Source organism: Phyllobates terribilis, unplaced genomic scaffold (genome assembly GCF_046119375.1).
Source record: "Phyllobates terribilis strain yellow unplaced genomic scaffold, ASM4611937v1 Scaffold_7__3_contigs__length_470593459, whole genome shotgun sequence".
NCBI classification, from domain to species: Eukaryota; Metazoa; Chordata; class Amphibia; order Anura; family Dendrobatidae; genus Phyllobates; species Phyllobates terribilis.
The window spans coordinates 415872009-415886681 of record NW_027362767.1 but is presented as its reverse complement, the minus strand read 5'-3'; the positions used below and the strand labels follow the sequence as shown (position 1 = coordinate 415886681).

Below are 14673 nucleotides of genomic sequence, written 5' to 3'. Positions count from 1 at the left end.
CGGCCTCTTGCTGCTTTATCTTTTCAGGTTGGACATTTCTGCCATGGCATAGAGTATGTCATTAAGGTCCCTTACTGCTAGGTGTACTCCATCTGGGTTAAGTTCATTATTATGGCAGCGTTGGAGCTTATCCTTGATCTCTGGTCTGTTGATGGCATCTGTATATTTTGGGGCCGACATCTTGGACCAGTTGAAGGATGGAGGCAAGCTAAAAAGGCCGGTCTGCTGTGGAGTTTGTGAGGGTGATTTGTTTGTGGATTTGATGTATAGGAGCAGTTGGCTGTGGTCTGACAGATGTGTTTGTGGGGTGACTATAAAGGCGCCAGTTCTTGTAGGTTCCATATCGGTGATGGCATAGTCTATTGCGCTGCTGCCCACTTGGGAGTTTAGGGTGTGTCTTTCCAATGAGTCTCCCTTGGTGCGACCGTTAAGGATACGAAGTCCGAGGCTTTGGCATAAGTTCAGCAGTGTTCTGCCACTTTTATTCACTGTGCCGTCATAGCTGTTCCTCTCGGTGTGCACTGGGTTGTCACAGTCTGTATCCGCTCCAAATATATAAACGTTTCCCTCAGTGGTCAGGTAGTCTCTCTCCCTTCCTGTTCTTGCATTGAGGTCTCCGTAGATGAGAACGTTGCCAAGAGTCTGAAAGTGGGCAGATTCGCTCTGTAGGGTCTCAAAGCTGTTTGGGTTGAAGTATGGAGACTCTGGAGGAGCTACGTATGCTGCACAAAGGTAGATATCGGCCCGAGAAGTGAGGATGGAGCGGCTTATTCTTACCCAGATCTGACTGTCTCCTCTCTTCACTGCTCTGATATGTTCATGAAGCTCCTCTTTGTACCATACTAATATTCCTCCTGAGCTACGGACCTGTTTTGTTGTTTTTGTTAACTAGGGCAGGGACAGAGTTACTTGTATCCGGTGGGGACAACGGATTCATTATCTACTTTAGTCCATGTTTCCAGGAGGATCTGTATATTGATGTTTTTCAGTCTTTGATTGCAATCTGGCTCGTCTGTCTTATGTCCAAAGGCTAAAGTGTTCAGGCCCTGGCTGTTCTAGCTACTAATGGTTAGAGGTGGCATTGTATGGCTATATACCTTCTAATGAGATGCCCTGCATAGGACAATTTGGATCGCTGATTGGTGGCCATGTTATAGGCAATTAGTCCAGTCGTCTGAGTTTTATGCACAGAGAGCTGAGCATGGTCTTTATCTCCTCCATGTCACTGCTCTGCTTTACTCTGTGTGGGGCGGGTGGTGTCTTCCATGGTTTCTGTCTCTCATGGCCTAATTTTGGGTACAGGTTCCAGTTTGCTGAGCATATTCAGTGTTAGGTCTATTTGTTGGAGGTGCTCTTTGTACAGGTTTTTGGTTCATGAGGGCTTCATGTCCTGGGACTCTATTGAGCTCTAGGTCTTTGAATTCTTTGGCGAGAAGGCTGACTCCTTGGTTGTAGAGATGTTTATTATCATATAGGTGGTGGAGGTTTATGGTGGGATGTTGTGCCAGAGTGATGTCTCGCATTGAGGTGATCTTGGTTGCTAACGCTCTGGCTCTCTCCCGTCTCGCGCGCCCCCTGGCTCTCTCCCGTCTCGCGCGCCCCCTGGCTCTCTCCCGTCTCGCGCGCCCCCTGGCTCTCTCCCGTCTCGCGCGCCCCCTGGCTCTCTCCCGTCTCGCGCGCCCCCTGGCTCTCTCCCGTCTCGCGCGCCCCCTGGCTCTCTCCCGTCTCGCGCGCCCCCTGGCTCTCTCCCGTCTCGCGCGCCCCCTGGCTCTCTCCCGTCTCGCGCGCCCCCTGGCTCTCTCCCGTCTCGCGCGCCCCCTGGCTCTCTCCCGTCTCGCGCGCCCCCTGGCTCTCTCCCGTCTCGCGCGCCCCCTGGCTCTCTCCCGTCTCGCGCGCCCCCTGGCTCTCTCCCGTCCCCTCTTCTGTTCTTTCCTTGCTGAATCTGTGATAAGGCATGGCTATCCCGCGTGTGCTATTTGCTGCAAGGAAGCACAGGATGAAGCTGACAACTTTTTCTTCACCCAAGTGCTGCGGCAATGTGATTTATCTTGACTAGTTTGGGCCATGAGCTTTAAATTTAGCAAACAGTGCATACTATTCCAGAAAGAATAATAGAGGAACAACGATATGCACATTTTTTTAAAAACAGATACTCCAAAATTGTTATTTTTGTGGGGAATATAAACTTTGTTTTTTTCCCTAATTTACTCCTCCCCAGTAATCTTTGTTTGTGCACTTGTTCATTCCCACCATACAACACAGGAAACGCTCTCACAAATCACTCAACCATCTGCTCACTCTCTGTATCTTCCTTCTATTAGTTGCAGGTGATATTTCTCCCAACCCAGGACCCTCCAGTAATAATAACACTAACTCTTTCCCTGTTTACATTCAGAAACCCTGCTAATCTCATTAATATTACCTGCATATCTTCTGTCTCATTCAACTGTGCCCTTTGGAATGCACGCTCAGCTTGTAATAAACTCTCTTACATCCATGACTTTTTCCCTCTCTAATTCCGTCAACCTTCTGGCTCTCACTGAAACCTGGATCCAGCAGTCGGACACCACCGCCGCTGCAGCTCTCTCCTATGGTGGCCTACACTTCTCTCATACCCCGAGACCTGACAACAGATCAGATGGAGGGGTTGGACTGCTTCTTTCAACAAAAGTACTTTTCAGGTTATCCCCCCTGTACCCTCCCTTATCTTCCCGTCTTTTGAGGCCCACACAGTCAGACTCTACCGGCCCTTCTCCCTGCGAGTGGCCGTTGTCTATCGCCCTCCAGGTCCCCCCCCCCCGTCAATTCCTGGATCACTTTGCTTCCTGGCTTCCAAATTTTCTATCCTGCGACATCCCCACTATAATCATGGGAGATTTTAACATCCCAATTGGCGATCCTCTTTCCCCACCTGCCGCTCATCTTTTATCACTAACCTCCTCCTTCGGCCTTTCACTGCTTGCTAATTCTCCTACACATGAGGACGGGAACACATTGGACCTGATCTTCTCCGGGCTTTGCTCAGTACATGACTTTACTAACTCTCCCCTTCCACTCTCTGACCATAATCTTCTTTCATTCTCTGTCAAGAACTGTGACTCTACTCAAGACACTCCCACCGTCCACACTTATAGAAATTTATGTGCCATTAACACCCAGAAATTTATAAAAAGGTTGCAATCATCATTGGCCCCAATCTCCTCCCTCTCATGTCCCGACTCTGCATTGAAGCATTATAACAAAATAATGCTATGCGCCCTGGATGAAGCCGCACCTCTTACACAAAGAAGAATTCGGCATAGACTGCGACAACCCTGGCACACGCCTCAAACACGTCTTCTCCAGCGGTGCTCCAGGTGCGCTGAACGGCTGTGGAGAAAATCTAATCTGGCCGAAGATTTCCTCCATTATAAATTTATGCTGAAAAACTATAACTCTGCCCTTCACCTCTCCAAACAAACCTACTTTAACAACCTCATCATCTCACTTTCCAATAATCCTAAACGACTCTTTGACACTTTTCATTCTCTCCTCAATCAAACAGCACAGGCCCCGACCACCGACCTCAGCGCTGACGATCTGGCCAATTATTTCAAAGAAAAAATTGACCATATCCGACAGGAAATTTTCTCCCAATCCCCAAATGTTATGCATGCTCCCCCCCGCCACATTGTATCTTGCTCACTTTCTGACTTCGAACCAGTCACGGAAGATGAAGTGATCAGGCTCCTTGCATCTTCTCGCCCTACCACCTGCACCAGTGACCCTGTTCCCTCACATCTCCTTCAGTCCCTTGCTCCAGCTGTCACCACTCACCTAACTAAAATTTTCAACCTTTCCCTCTCATCTGGTATCTTTCCCTCTTTTTTTTAAACACGCCAGCATACATCCATTACTTAAAAAACCATCCCTTGACCAGAACTGCACGGCCAACTACAGACCTGTTTCCAATCTTCCCTTTATCTCTAAACTCCTGGAACGCCTGGTCCAATCCCGTCTCATCTGCTATCTCTCAGACAACTCTCTTCTTGACCCTTTACAATCTGGTTTCCGCTCTTTACATTCTACTGAAACTGCCCTCACTAAAGTCTCTAATGATCTACTAACAGCTAAATCTAATGGTCACTACTCCCTGCTGATTCTCCTGGATCTCTCTGCAGCATTCAACACTGTGGATCACCAGCTCCACCTCACTATGCTCCGCACTATTGGCCTCAAGGACACTGTTCTCTCCTGGTTCTCCTCCTATCTCTCTGACCGCTCCTTCTGTGTCTTTCGCTGGCTCCTCCTCCTCTCTCCTTCCCCTTACTGTCAGGGTTCCTCAAGGATCAGTCCTAGGCCCCCTTCTTTTCTCCTTTATACACCGCTCCTATTGGACAAACAATCAGCAGATTTGGTTTTCAGTACCATCTCTATGCTGATGACACCCAATTATACACCTCTGCTCCGGACATCACCCCTGCATTGCTACAAAAGACCAGTGATTGTCTTTCTGCTGTGTCTAACATTATGTCCTCCCTCTACCTAAAACTGAATCTGTAAAAAACTGAACTACTCGTCTTTCCTCCCTCCACTAACCTACCTGTGCCCGATATTGCCATTTCCGTTTGTGGCTCAACCATTACTCCCCAGCTACAAGCCCGCTGTCTTGGGGTCATTTTTGATTCAGATCTTTCTTTCACTCCTCACATCAAATCACTCGCTCGTTCATGTCATCTACACCTCAAAAACATCTCAAGAATCAGGACTTTTCTCACCTTGACAAAAACTCTTACTGTCGCTCTTATTCATTCTCGTCTTGACTATTGCAACGCTCTACTAATCGGTCTCCCTCTTACTAAACTCTCCCCTCTCCAATCCGTCCTTAACGCAGCAGCCAGGATCATATTCCTCGCCAACCGCTACACCGATGCCTCTTCCCTGTGCCAGTCATTGCATTGGTTACCCATCCAATATAGAGTTCAATTTAAACTTATCACGCTTACCCACAAAGCGCTCCATGCTTCAGTACCCCCCTACATCTCCTCCTTTGTCTCAGTCTATCACCCTACACGTGCCCTCTGTTCTGCAAATGACTTAAAACTAAAATCCTCCATAATCCGATCTTCCCACTCCCGTCTCCAAGATTTCTCGCGTGCTGCGTCAATTCTTTGGAATGCACTACCCAGGACAGTTCGATTAATTCCCAATACCCACAGTTTCAAGAGGACCCTAAAAACACATTTCTTTAGACTGGCGTATCGCCTAAACACACTCTGTCCGTCCCAGTTTTCCCCCATATTAAAATCTTCTTCAACTTCAGGTTCATACCAACCGTGCACTTAATAGCCTCGGTCAGGACTGCACACATACTGGCAGGCGACCAGTCCATGTATTATTATTTATCCTATTTAGTATATCAAGGCTGCATTATGAATATACAATATATGTACTTTTTACCTTTTGTGTCTCCCCCCATTTCCTCATAGACTGTAAGCTTGCGAGCAGGGCCCTCACTCCTTTCGATATGGCATATGCTTATTCTGTATTGTCTGTATATGTCCCCCCTAAAATTTGTAAAGTGCTGCAGAATATGTTGGCGCTATAAAAATAAAAACATTATTATTATTATATTATTGTTCTATGTGCTGTGTACAATAGCAGTTCCTGCTGGATGGCAGATTAATCTCGAATCCTTGAGTAACAGGGAACAAATATGATCATCTCTTATCAGTAGATTGCTCTGCTGGCAGATGGAGTAGCTTTGTGTCAAGGATCGGCAGGGGATACGTAATCTGTGTATTCTGGGCACTGACCTATGCCCGGATCTATAGTAAATATGATGTAATGGCCCTTACCTTTTGTGCTACTGTTACCTGTGTTCTGTGCGTAGGCCGATGCAAGGAAGACAAACCTTAAGACTTTTCTGCAAATCCATAGCATCAGAGTAGAAAATACGTTTCCAATAATAGTTAAAATACATCAACTTGTACATCTCTGAATGTTGCTTATTTCCACTTACTTACGTTGTTGCAGGTAGTGGATCTTTCAAGGGCAATCACAAGACCTCGGGTTCAGGAACCATTTTTACCCCTTCTGCAGACACCATTGTACCTGAAAGGTAAGGTTTGATAGCCCAATGTTAAAGCCATGTTAACACATTGCAAAAAGCTTCTGCATGGATTTGGTCACAGATCGACAACAAAATCTGCATGTATTACTTGTGGATGTTTCTCACTGACTTATTTTTTTTATTTTTTCTTAGAATGTGTAAATGTGTTTTTTATTTTTTTATTTTTATTCTTACCAATTTGTATTGTTTGGTAGATTTGGAATGAAAAATCTGCAGCAATTCCTTAACATGTTCTAAAGTGACCCAGTGATTAGATGATGGCAGCAAAATAAGCTGCCCTTGTACTGTTGCACTGGAAATACTTTGCATGTAATTTCATATACAGATGTAGCAGAAATGAGCTTGATCACCACTCAACCTGGAGTGCTGTCTGTTGGCCTACATAGTAATCAGCAATTCTCAAAAAAAAAGCATATATACCAAAAGCAAGTCTGTTCTTTTGGCATAGATGCCTATGGACAATTTGATTGTATTTTCTTGCTTTGTTTGCAAAGTGTCATGTTCATTATTACAGAGTAAGCACAGATGACCCTTTTTATTTAGAAGTGCTCCTCTCCTCCGCAGGAACCTGTCAGCTGTTTCATGCCTCCCAAACCACGGAAAATGTGAATCACAGTCTTTAACCCCTTTACAGCCCATGACGTATTAATACGCGTCTGTGCACTGGGCTTTAAGAGCCTGACCCGTATTAATACGTCATCGCGCGCGCACACAGGCTGTGCGGGCGCGATCGCCTCCGGGTGTCAGCTGATTGTCACAGCTGACACCTGGTACTATGTGCAGGGAGCGGTCCCGCACCGCTCCCGGCACATTAACCCCCGCAATGCTGCGATCGAAGTTGATCGCAGCATTGCGGTGGCAAGGGGAGGTGATCGCAATACTCACCTCCTCTTCCGGCCTCCAGCTCTGTCTGCCGCGGCTTCCCGGGTGTTGCCATGACGACCTGATGTCGTCATGACAACATCCGGGTCACCAGGCAGCAGGAACATTGTTTCGTCATGCGCAGTGCACGACCAAACAATCTTCTCACTGTGCAGCGCTGACTGCTTGCATGGCACAGGGATGGTGCTCCATCCCTATGCTATGCAGGCGATCAGAATCAAAAAAGTGAAAGTCCCAGAGTGGGACAAAGTAAAAAAGTGTAAAAACTGTCAAAGTGAAAAAAAATATTAAAACAAAACCCACCAAAAATAAAAACATAATGTACCCATCAATAAATATTATGAAAAAAAAGCAAACCAACAATAAAAGTACACATATTTGGTATCGCCGAGTCCGGAACCACCTGACCTATACAATTGTCCCACTAGTTAACCCCTTCAGTGAACACGGTAAAAAAATAAAATAAAAAACGAAGCAAAAAACAATGCTTTATCATCATACCGCCAAACAAAAAATAGAATAACACGCAATCAAAAAGACAAATATAAATAAAAATGGTACCGCTGAAAACGTCATCTTGTCCCGCAAAAAAACAAGCCGCCATACAGCTCCATCAGCCGAAAAATCAAAAAGTTATAGCTCTCAGAATAAAGCGATGCAAAAAAATAATTTTTTCGATAAAATAGCTTTTATTGTGTAAAGCGCTAAAACATAGAAAAACAATATAAATGTGGTACCGCTGTAAACGTACTGACCCAAAGAATAAAGCTGCTATATCAATTTTACCACACGCGGAACAGAATATAAAAAAAAAACAACAATTCCTGAATTGTTGGTTTTTGTTTAATCTGCCTCCCAAAAATCGGAATAGAAAGCGATCAAAAAATGTCACGTGCCTGAAAATGGCACCAATAAAAACGTCAACTCATCCCGCAAAAAACAAGCTGTCACATGACTGTCGGCCAAAATATGGAAAAATTATAGCTCTTAAAATATGGCGACGCAAAAACTAGATTTTACAAAAAATGCGTCTTTTAGTGTGTGACAGCTGTCAATCATAAAACCCCCATATGATTCTGGTATCTCTGTAATCGCACCGACCCGAAGAATAAAGTCGTGTAATCACTTATACCGCACGAGGAACGGCGTAAAAAATAAACGCTGGGGTTAGGGTTGTGCTGGGGTTAGGGTTGTGCTGGGGTTAGGGTTGTGCTGGGGTTAGGGTTGTGCTGGGGTTAGGGTTGTGCTGGGGTTAGGGTTGTGCTGGGGTTAGGGTTGTGCTGGGGTTAGGGTTGTGCTGGGGTTAGGGTTGTGCTGGGGTTAGGGTTGTGCTGGGGTTAGGGTTGTGCTGGGGTTAGGGTTGTGCTGGGGTTAGGGTTGTGCTGGGGTTAGGGTTGTGCTGGGGTTAGGGTTGTGCTGGGGTTAGGGTTGTGCTGGGGTTAGGGTTGTGCTGGGGTTAGGGTTGTGCTGGGGTTAGGGTTGTGCTGGGGTTAGGGTTGTGCTGGGGTTAGGGTTGTGCTGGGGTTAGGGTTGTGCTGGGGTTAGGGTTGTGCTGGGGTTAGGGTTGTGCTGGGGTTAGGGTTGTGCTGGGGTTAGGGTTGTGCTGGGGTTAGGGTTGTGCTGGGGTTAGGGTTGTGCTGGGGTTAGGGTTGTGCTGGGGTTAGGGTTGTGCTGGGGTTAGGGTTGTGCTGGGGTTGGGATTTTTTTCAAAAGTAAGAAAAAAAGCTGACGATATGGCGACTAGTGTTGAGCGCAAGTGCTCGCTACTTGAGTTTGCATTGTGTGCTCTGGTATGCATGGAGTATCGTGGGTATTTGAGTGACATGCTCGAGTCTCTGCCCCATATGCTTCGCGGCCAAAAAAACTTTGCAGGGATTGCCTGCCATGCACGAGCGATCCCCGCATGTTTTTTTTTTTGGGTGTCTAATAACCGTGAAACATGCGGGGCAGGGACTCGAGCATGTCACTCGAGCACACGCACTACATGGTGCATACCTGAGTACCCGATGCAAACTCAAGTAGCGAGCACTTGCGCTCAAGACTAATGACAACTTATTCAATATGATGACCTAATGTCATCAAATTCTGTGTCGTACCTCTGGGTTCAAAATGTTCGCTATACCCCTTGATAAAATCCTTGAGGGGTCTAGTTTCCAAAATGGGGTCACTTGTGGGGGGTTTCCACTGTTTAGGCACACAGGGGCTCTCCAAACGCGACATGGTGTCCGCTAACAAATTGAATGGAAAATCGGCTCAAATTGTTAGCGGACACACTAATTATTCAAGCAAATTTTACAATCGGAAAATCAAATGGCGCTCCTTCCCTTCCGAGCCCTGCCGTGCGCCCAAACAGTGTTTTTTCCCCACATATGGGGTATCTGCGTGCCCAGGGGAAATTGCACAACAAATTTTGGGGTCCATTTTTTCCTGTTACCCCTGAGAAAATAAAAAAAATTGGGTCTAAAGTAACATTTTTGTGAAAAAAGTTAAATGTTCATTTTTTTCTTCCACATTCCAAAAATTCCTGTGAAGCACCTGAAGGGTTAATAAAGTTCTTGAATGTGGTTTTGAGCACCTTGAGGGGTGCAGTTTTTAGAATGGTGTCACTTTTGGGTATTTTCTGTCATAAAAACCTCTCAAAGTGACAATGTGATGTGGTCCCTAGAAAAATGGTTTTGTAAATTTTGTTGGAAAAATGAGAAATCGCTGGTCAACTTTTAACCCTTATAGCTCCGTAACGAAAAAAAAATTTGTTCCAAAATTGTGCTGATGTAAAGTAAACATGTGGGAAATGTTATTTATTAACTATTTTGTGTGACATATCTCTCTGATTTAAGGGCATAAAAATTCAAATTTTGAAAATTGCAAAATTTTCGCCAAATTTCCGTTTTTTTTTCACAAATAAACGCAAGTGATATCGAAGAAATTTTACCACAATCATGAAGTACAATATGTCACGAAAAAACAATCTCAGAATCAGGGGGATCCGTTGAAGCGTTCCAGAGTAATTACCTCATAAAGTGACAGTGGTCAGAATTGTAAAAATTGGCCTGGTCATTCACGTGCAAACCACCTTGGCTTGTAAAGGGGTTACCTGGAGGTTTCACACAGTTTTAGGAAAGATAGTTCCCTATTCATATGCCATCAGGGGGCTAGGAAAGGTTGTAAAGCTTCAAAATCTACGATTGCGAGGTGTATTAGAGAGGCCATCGCCCTCACCTACTCTTCAGGGGATAAGGAAATACCTGAGGGGTTGAGGGCTCACTCCACCAGAGCAGTAGCAACCTCCTGGGTGGAGAAGATGGGGGTTAAAGATCCAGTCTGGGACCATAGCAAAAAACTAAACTAGTCTGCGGCCCTTAGCTGGCTTTTCCCAGTGTTATTTCGGTTGATTGATAGTTCTCAATCAAAGCGAGAGACTTGTCAGTCACCTGCAGCGATGCTGGGTAAAACTAGGCTGACTTTCTTTTCCAGCTATGGTCCTCGGACGGATCTTTTAAAGTATATTTTCTCTGAAACGCCCCTTTAAGTAAAAAATTGACATTGCGGCTCTCATGGAAATGATGCTACAAATGCACCAATTCTCTATATTTTTCCCTGCCCCGCGCCACCCCTATGATCTTGATAGACGTCTGCTCAGCTCCACTACTTTGCTGCTATGAGCATCGAAATCTTGTGTCTACGCTGTGCTCTACTGGCACGTACTTCCAGCGCACAGTATCCTTTCTTTTGTAGTCGAAGATATCACTGAGACACATTTTTTTTCTTGGTAGTTATTGTAAGCTGTAATGATTGTTTATTTCATTTTTATTTTTCCTAGCGATGAGGAAAATGATACATCCACATCAGAGCCACATCTTCCTTCACTAAACCTAAAATGTGATAGTGATATGGACACGTCAAGAAGAAGCTCTTTCGTACCCTCTTCGCAGAATATCTCCACACCCTCTGTTCTTAAAGATCAGTCCAAACACGAGGGAAAGACATTGACAACCGTAGACCAAGAAGAAAAGGAATCCGAGAAACCGACAGATAGCAAAATCAAATTGAGATTGGCTGTAGACGATACCAACGAAGGTAAAGCAAAACATGTAGTGGGGAGGAAGGTGGAGCCCCTGTTTGGTGGCACGCTTGAACCTTGTGTAGAGACAGTAGATGACAAGCTGGAGGCTGAGCAGGAGAGGGCAAGTATAATGCAAGATGATGCCATAAAGAAGTCATTCTCTGAAAGTGTGCCAGCCTGTAGTTCATGTGTTCAAGAAGATACCGTGACATCTTCAAGAAATGAGATCATTCAGGAGGATCCAATGGATTTAAATCCCGAAATTGACGCCCTTGGGCAGCATAAACTTTTAAGCACAGACTTAAAGAAAAAAGAAGATAATGTTGGCTTAGACAGTGACGCAAACACTAAAGAAAATGGTGCAACCATGTCTGGGAAAGATGTGACCTCAGAAATCCAAACCAACACAACAGAAGACGGCAACGGTAGACCCTCGGGACCACATGAAGCTGCTTTCTACATGGATAGCGACACAGACGTTGACTATGATGAACCCGCAACTACAGGATCAAACTTGGAGAAAGCCGAACCTCCTCAAGTCGTAGATACTGAGAAATCTGTCAACGATGCAAGAGTACAACTGACTAAAGAAGACTTGGACAGCGATACTGATGTCGAGGGTGATCAGAATGTAATAGAGCCTACGAGTAATGATGGAGTGGAAAAAATGATGGATGAACCTAGTAAAACTGAAGAAACCGCTGTGCTTGGTATTGACAGCGACACTGATGATGACCTACCCAAGCCAGCTGAGAACAAAGACAATCAGGAAGAAGAGAAAAAAGCGGGTTTCCACCTGGACAGTGACACTGATGTAGAGGAAGATGTGTCCACTGCAGACGTGAAGGAAGCTCAACCTGTGTCCCCGAAAGAGAAAGCAAAAGATGCATTCAACGTGGACAGCGACACAGACGTGGATGAAGAGGTCGACATCCCCAGTAGAAATGTGACAAAGGGACCAGAAGACTCCACAACTGGAAGCCCAAAGGCCGAGAAGACCTCAGGTGTGGATAGCGACACCGATGTTGATGAAGATGAACCAAACCCTCAGGGGTCAAGTGCAACCTTGGAAAAAGCCTCAACTGTTGAACCAAAAGACAAGACTGCTCTAAGTGATGTAGTGACGGCCGCTGCTCTCCATGTGGATACTGACACAGATGATGATGCAGCATTACATGTTGCACCATTGTTGGAGAAAGTAGAACCCGAAACTACTCCTCTCACTGATGGCACTAAGGAGGCCGCTGAACCTCACCTGGATAGTGACACAGATGTGAAAGAGGGTGGTGGATCATCTGTTGTATCCAGACAGGAAAGCGCACAGGCCGAAGAAGACAACGAGGACGCCGATAGCATTCAGGAGGACGCCACGGTACCTTCAGTCAATGAAATCGCTGCAGTACGTGGAACTTCTACTGAAAAAACTAAGGTCGTTCCTGCCGAATTCAATATGGAAGATGACGAGACTCTGAAGTCAGAATCTGAAAGTAAGTTTCTAATGTCGGTAAACCAGTGGTGGATGCAATAGGCTGACATCCAGATTTGAGATTTGGGCAAGGTGAGGGATTCTGTGCCAGGCGACTGATTAGCTTGCGGGAACCTTCATTGTCTGAGGTTCTTGGCATCGTTGATGGAGATCACAGCAATACTGATTCATAGAGAGATGTAGGCGGAAAGGGCTTCCCTTACTTCCGAGCTTACAATTAGCTGATTGGCAGGATCACGGTATAGCTCCCTGCACACTTCGCCCACTAGTTTAACTCTTCATGTTTCTGTAAATATATACTTGTATCAATTGTATATAGGGAACTTTACCGACTACTTGGTTATTGATACAGTATTTAACCTGCTTATGCTTCATGAAACATTTTGTGATAGTGAAGATGCTTTTCATAAGTCAATTTAAAACGACCACGCTTTTCAGGATTGACCAGAATTCAGCTTTACCATTTGGGCTCAGGTCCATCTTGCCCGTTTCCTTTCTTTGCCCTTTTTCTCTTTCCTTTTTTACTTTTTAAGATCTATGTTTCTTTCTCTTTCTATGACAGGTATTGATTTAGAAACTATGGCCACACAAAGCTACTTGGAGCCGCAAGAAGAGTCAGACTTGCAAGGTATCACCATCTGTATAACATTGGCTTTATCCTCCACTGCAACCAACTTTTTTTGATGCTTCAGTGCTTCTAAAAGAAGGCATGTAGGTTTAAAAAAAAATAAAATAAAAAATCCTATGGCCTTTTTCTTTCAATCGCTAATGTGCAAAGCTCCGTACATGTCTCCATAGTCTGACTACAAGCCGTGTAGTCGGATCCTCCCCTCATGTGTTATCCATGTTCATGTCCCACCTCCTAGGAGGAAGAAGATATAAGGAAGTATTGTATGACACTGGGTTTGTTTGTAGTCTGTTGCCATTGATTTGCATAGGCGCTGTAGACACAAAACGGTATCTTTTTTCTTTTTTTTTTTATAATGAGACTTTCTTTGGATGTAATGAAACAATAGAAAATTGCTTACTAATGTGAGTATTGCCTTTACATAGAGTGATGAATGTCTCCATTCTCTTGTAATCTGCAGTTTCCGAGGAGGAAGAGGAGGAGGCGACACAGGCGTTTATATTCAGTTCCACGTGGGCAGAGCCGGATCCATTTAAACGTGAGTGTCTTGCAGTAAGCCGGTCTTCTGTCCGTGTTCTGCTTATCCTCCTGCTACTCAATTTCGACCCTATTAATTTTGCTGCTGAACATTGAGATTACACAAATAACTTTGCCCTGGTGGTTAGCAGGGATTTATTAATTTTCCTTTTATATGAGCAGGTCCTGCTGATCCCATAGGGGTGCTTCAAATTTCATCAGTGACCGGTAAGTACAACTTTTTTATTTATTACTTTTTTACTATGTGTAACCAGACTTGTGTGTTTTGAAAATCCACAACATGTCTGTCTCTGAGTTTTGTGTGTGGCTTTTCGGTATAGAATTGCATCAGATGCGGAAAACCGCACGCCCCAAAAAAACAAAACAAAAAAAAAAACAACTCATGTAATCCGCAATTGATTATATTAATAAAGTTTTGTCAAAGCCAAGTATCAAGAGGCATCAAAAACAGAGCAGCTTTATTTAAAACACGACCGATCAAAAAAAAAAAAGATAAACCGTAGCATAAAAACACATGGGAAAAATAAGCTATGAAAAAATCACACGTCTCCTAATAAATGCAGAAATGGTGGAGAAAATCTGCAATATCAAATGCTCATTAACGTGGGAACGTAGCTTTAAAGGGTTTTTTTGGTTTTGCAAAAACACCCTGGCCCCGGCTGTAGTTTAAAAAACAAAAAAATCTCACAAACTGTCCTTTGCTCACCCTCCTTGGGTCCAGCGCTGAGTCTCCACTGTGTCTCCCGGTAACTGTTATCTACAGCGCTGACTCCACATCAACAGCACTGCAGCTGAACAGTGAGCCCAGTGGCTTTGCCCAAGTTAACGACACAAGGCGCTGAATTCACTGATTGTCTGCAGCGCTACTGGGAACTGTTCCCAGATGACAGGGTTTTTCCAAACAGGGAAACACCTTTTAATATGCATGCGCCACTATTTTGGCCCAGCAAATACGATGGGTATTG

General features: G+C 44.8%; 1 protein-coding gene across 3 annotated transcripts in view; it reads left to right on the top strand.

The window, feature by feature from the left end:
- The window catches only part of MDC1 (mediator of DNA damage checkpoint 1), a 48096-nt gene that overhangs the window by 5877 nt on the left and 27546 nt on the right, over positions 1 to 14673 (top strand). For all 3 annotated transcript variants that reach the window (XM_073641763.1, XM_073641764.1, XM_073641765.1), the window contains exons 4-8: positions 6016 to 6100; positions 10815 to 12544; positions 13106 to 13171; positions 13632 to 13709; positions 13871 to 13915. In XM_073641763.1, coding sequence (XP_073497864.1) covers positions 6016 to 6100; positions 10815 to 12544; positions 13106 to 13171; positions 13632 to 13709; positions 13871 to 13915 — 2004 coding nt within the window. The remainder of the gene's footprint in view (positions 1 to 6015; positions 6101 to 10814; positions 12545 to 13105; positions 13172 to 13631; positions 13710 to 13870; positions 13916 to 14673) is intronic.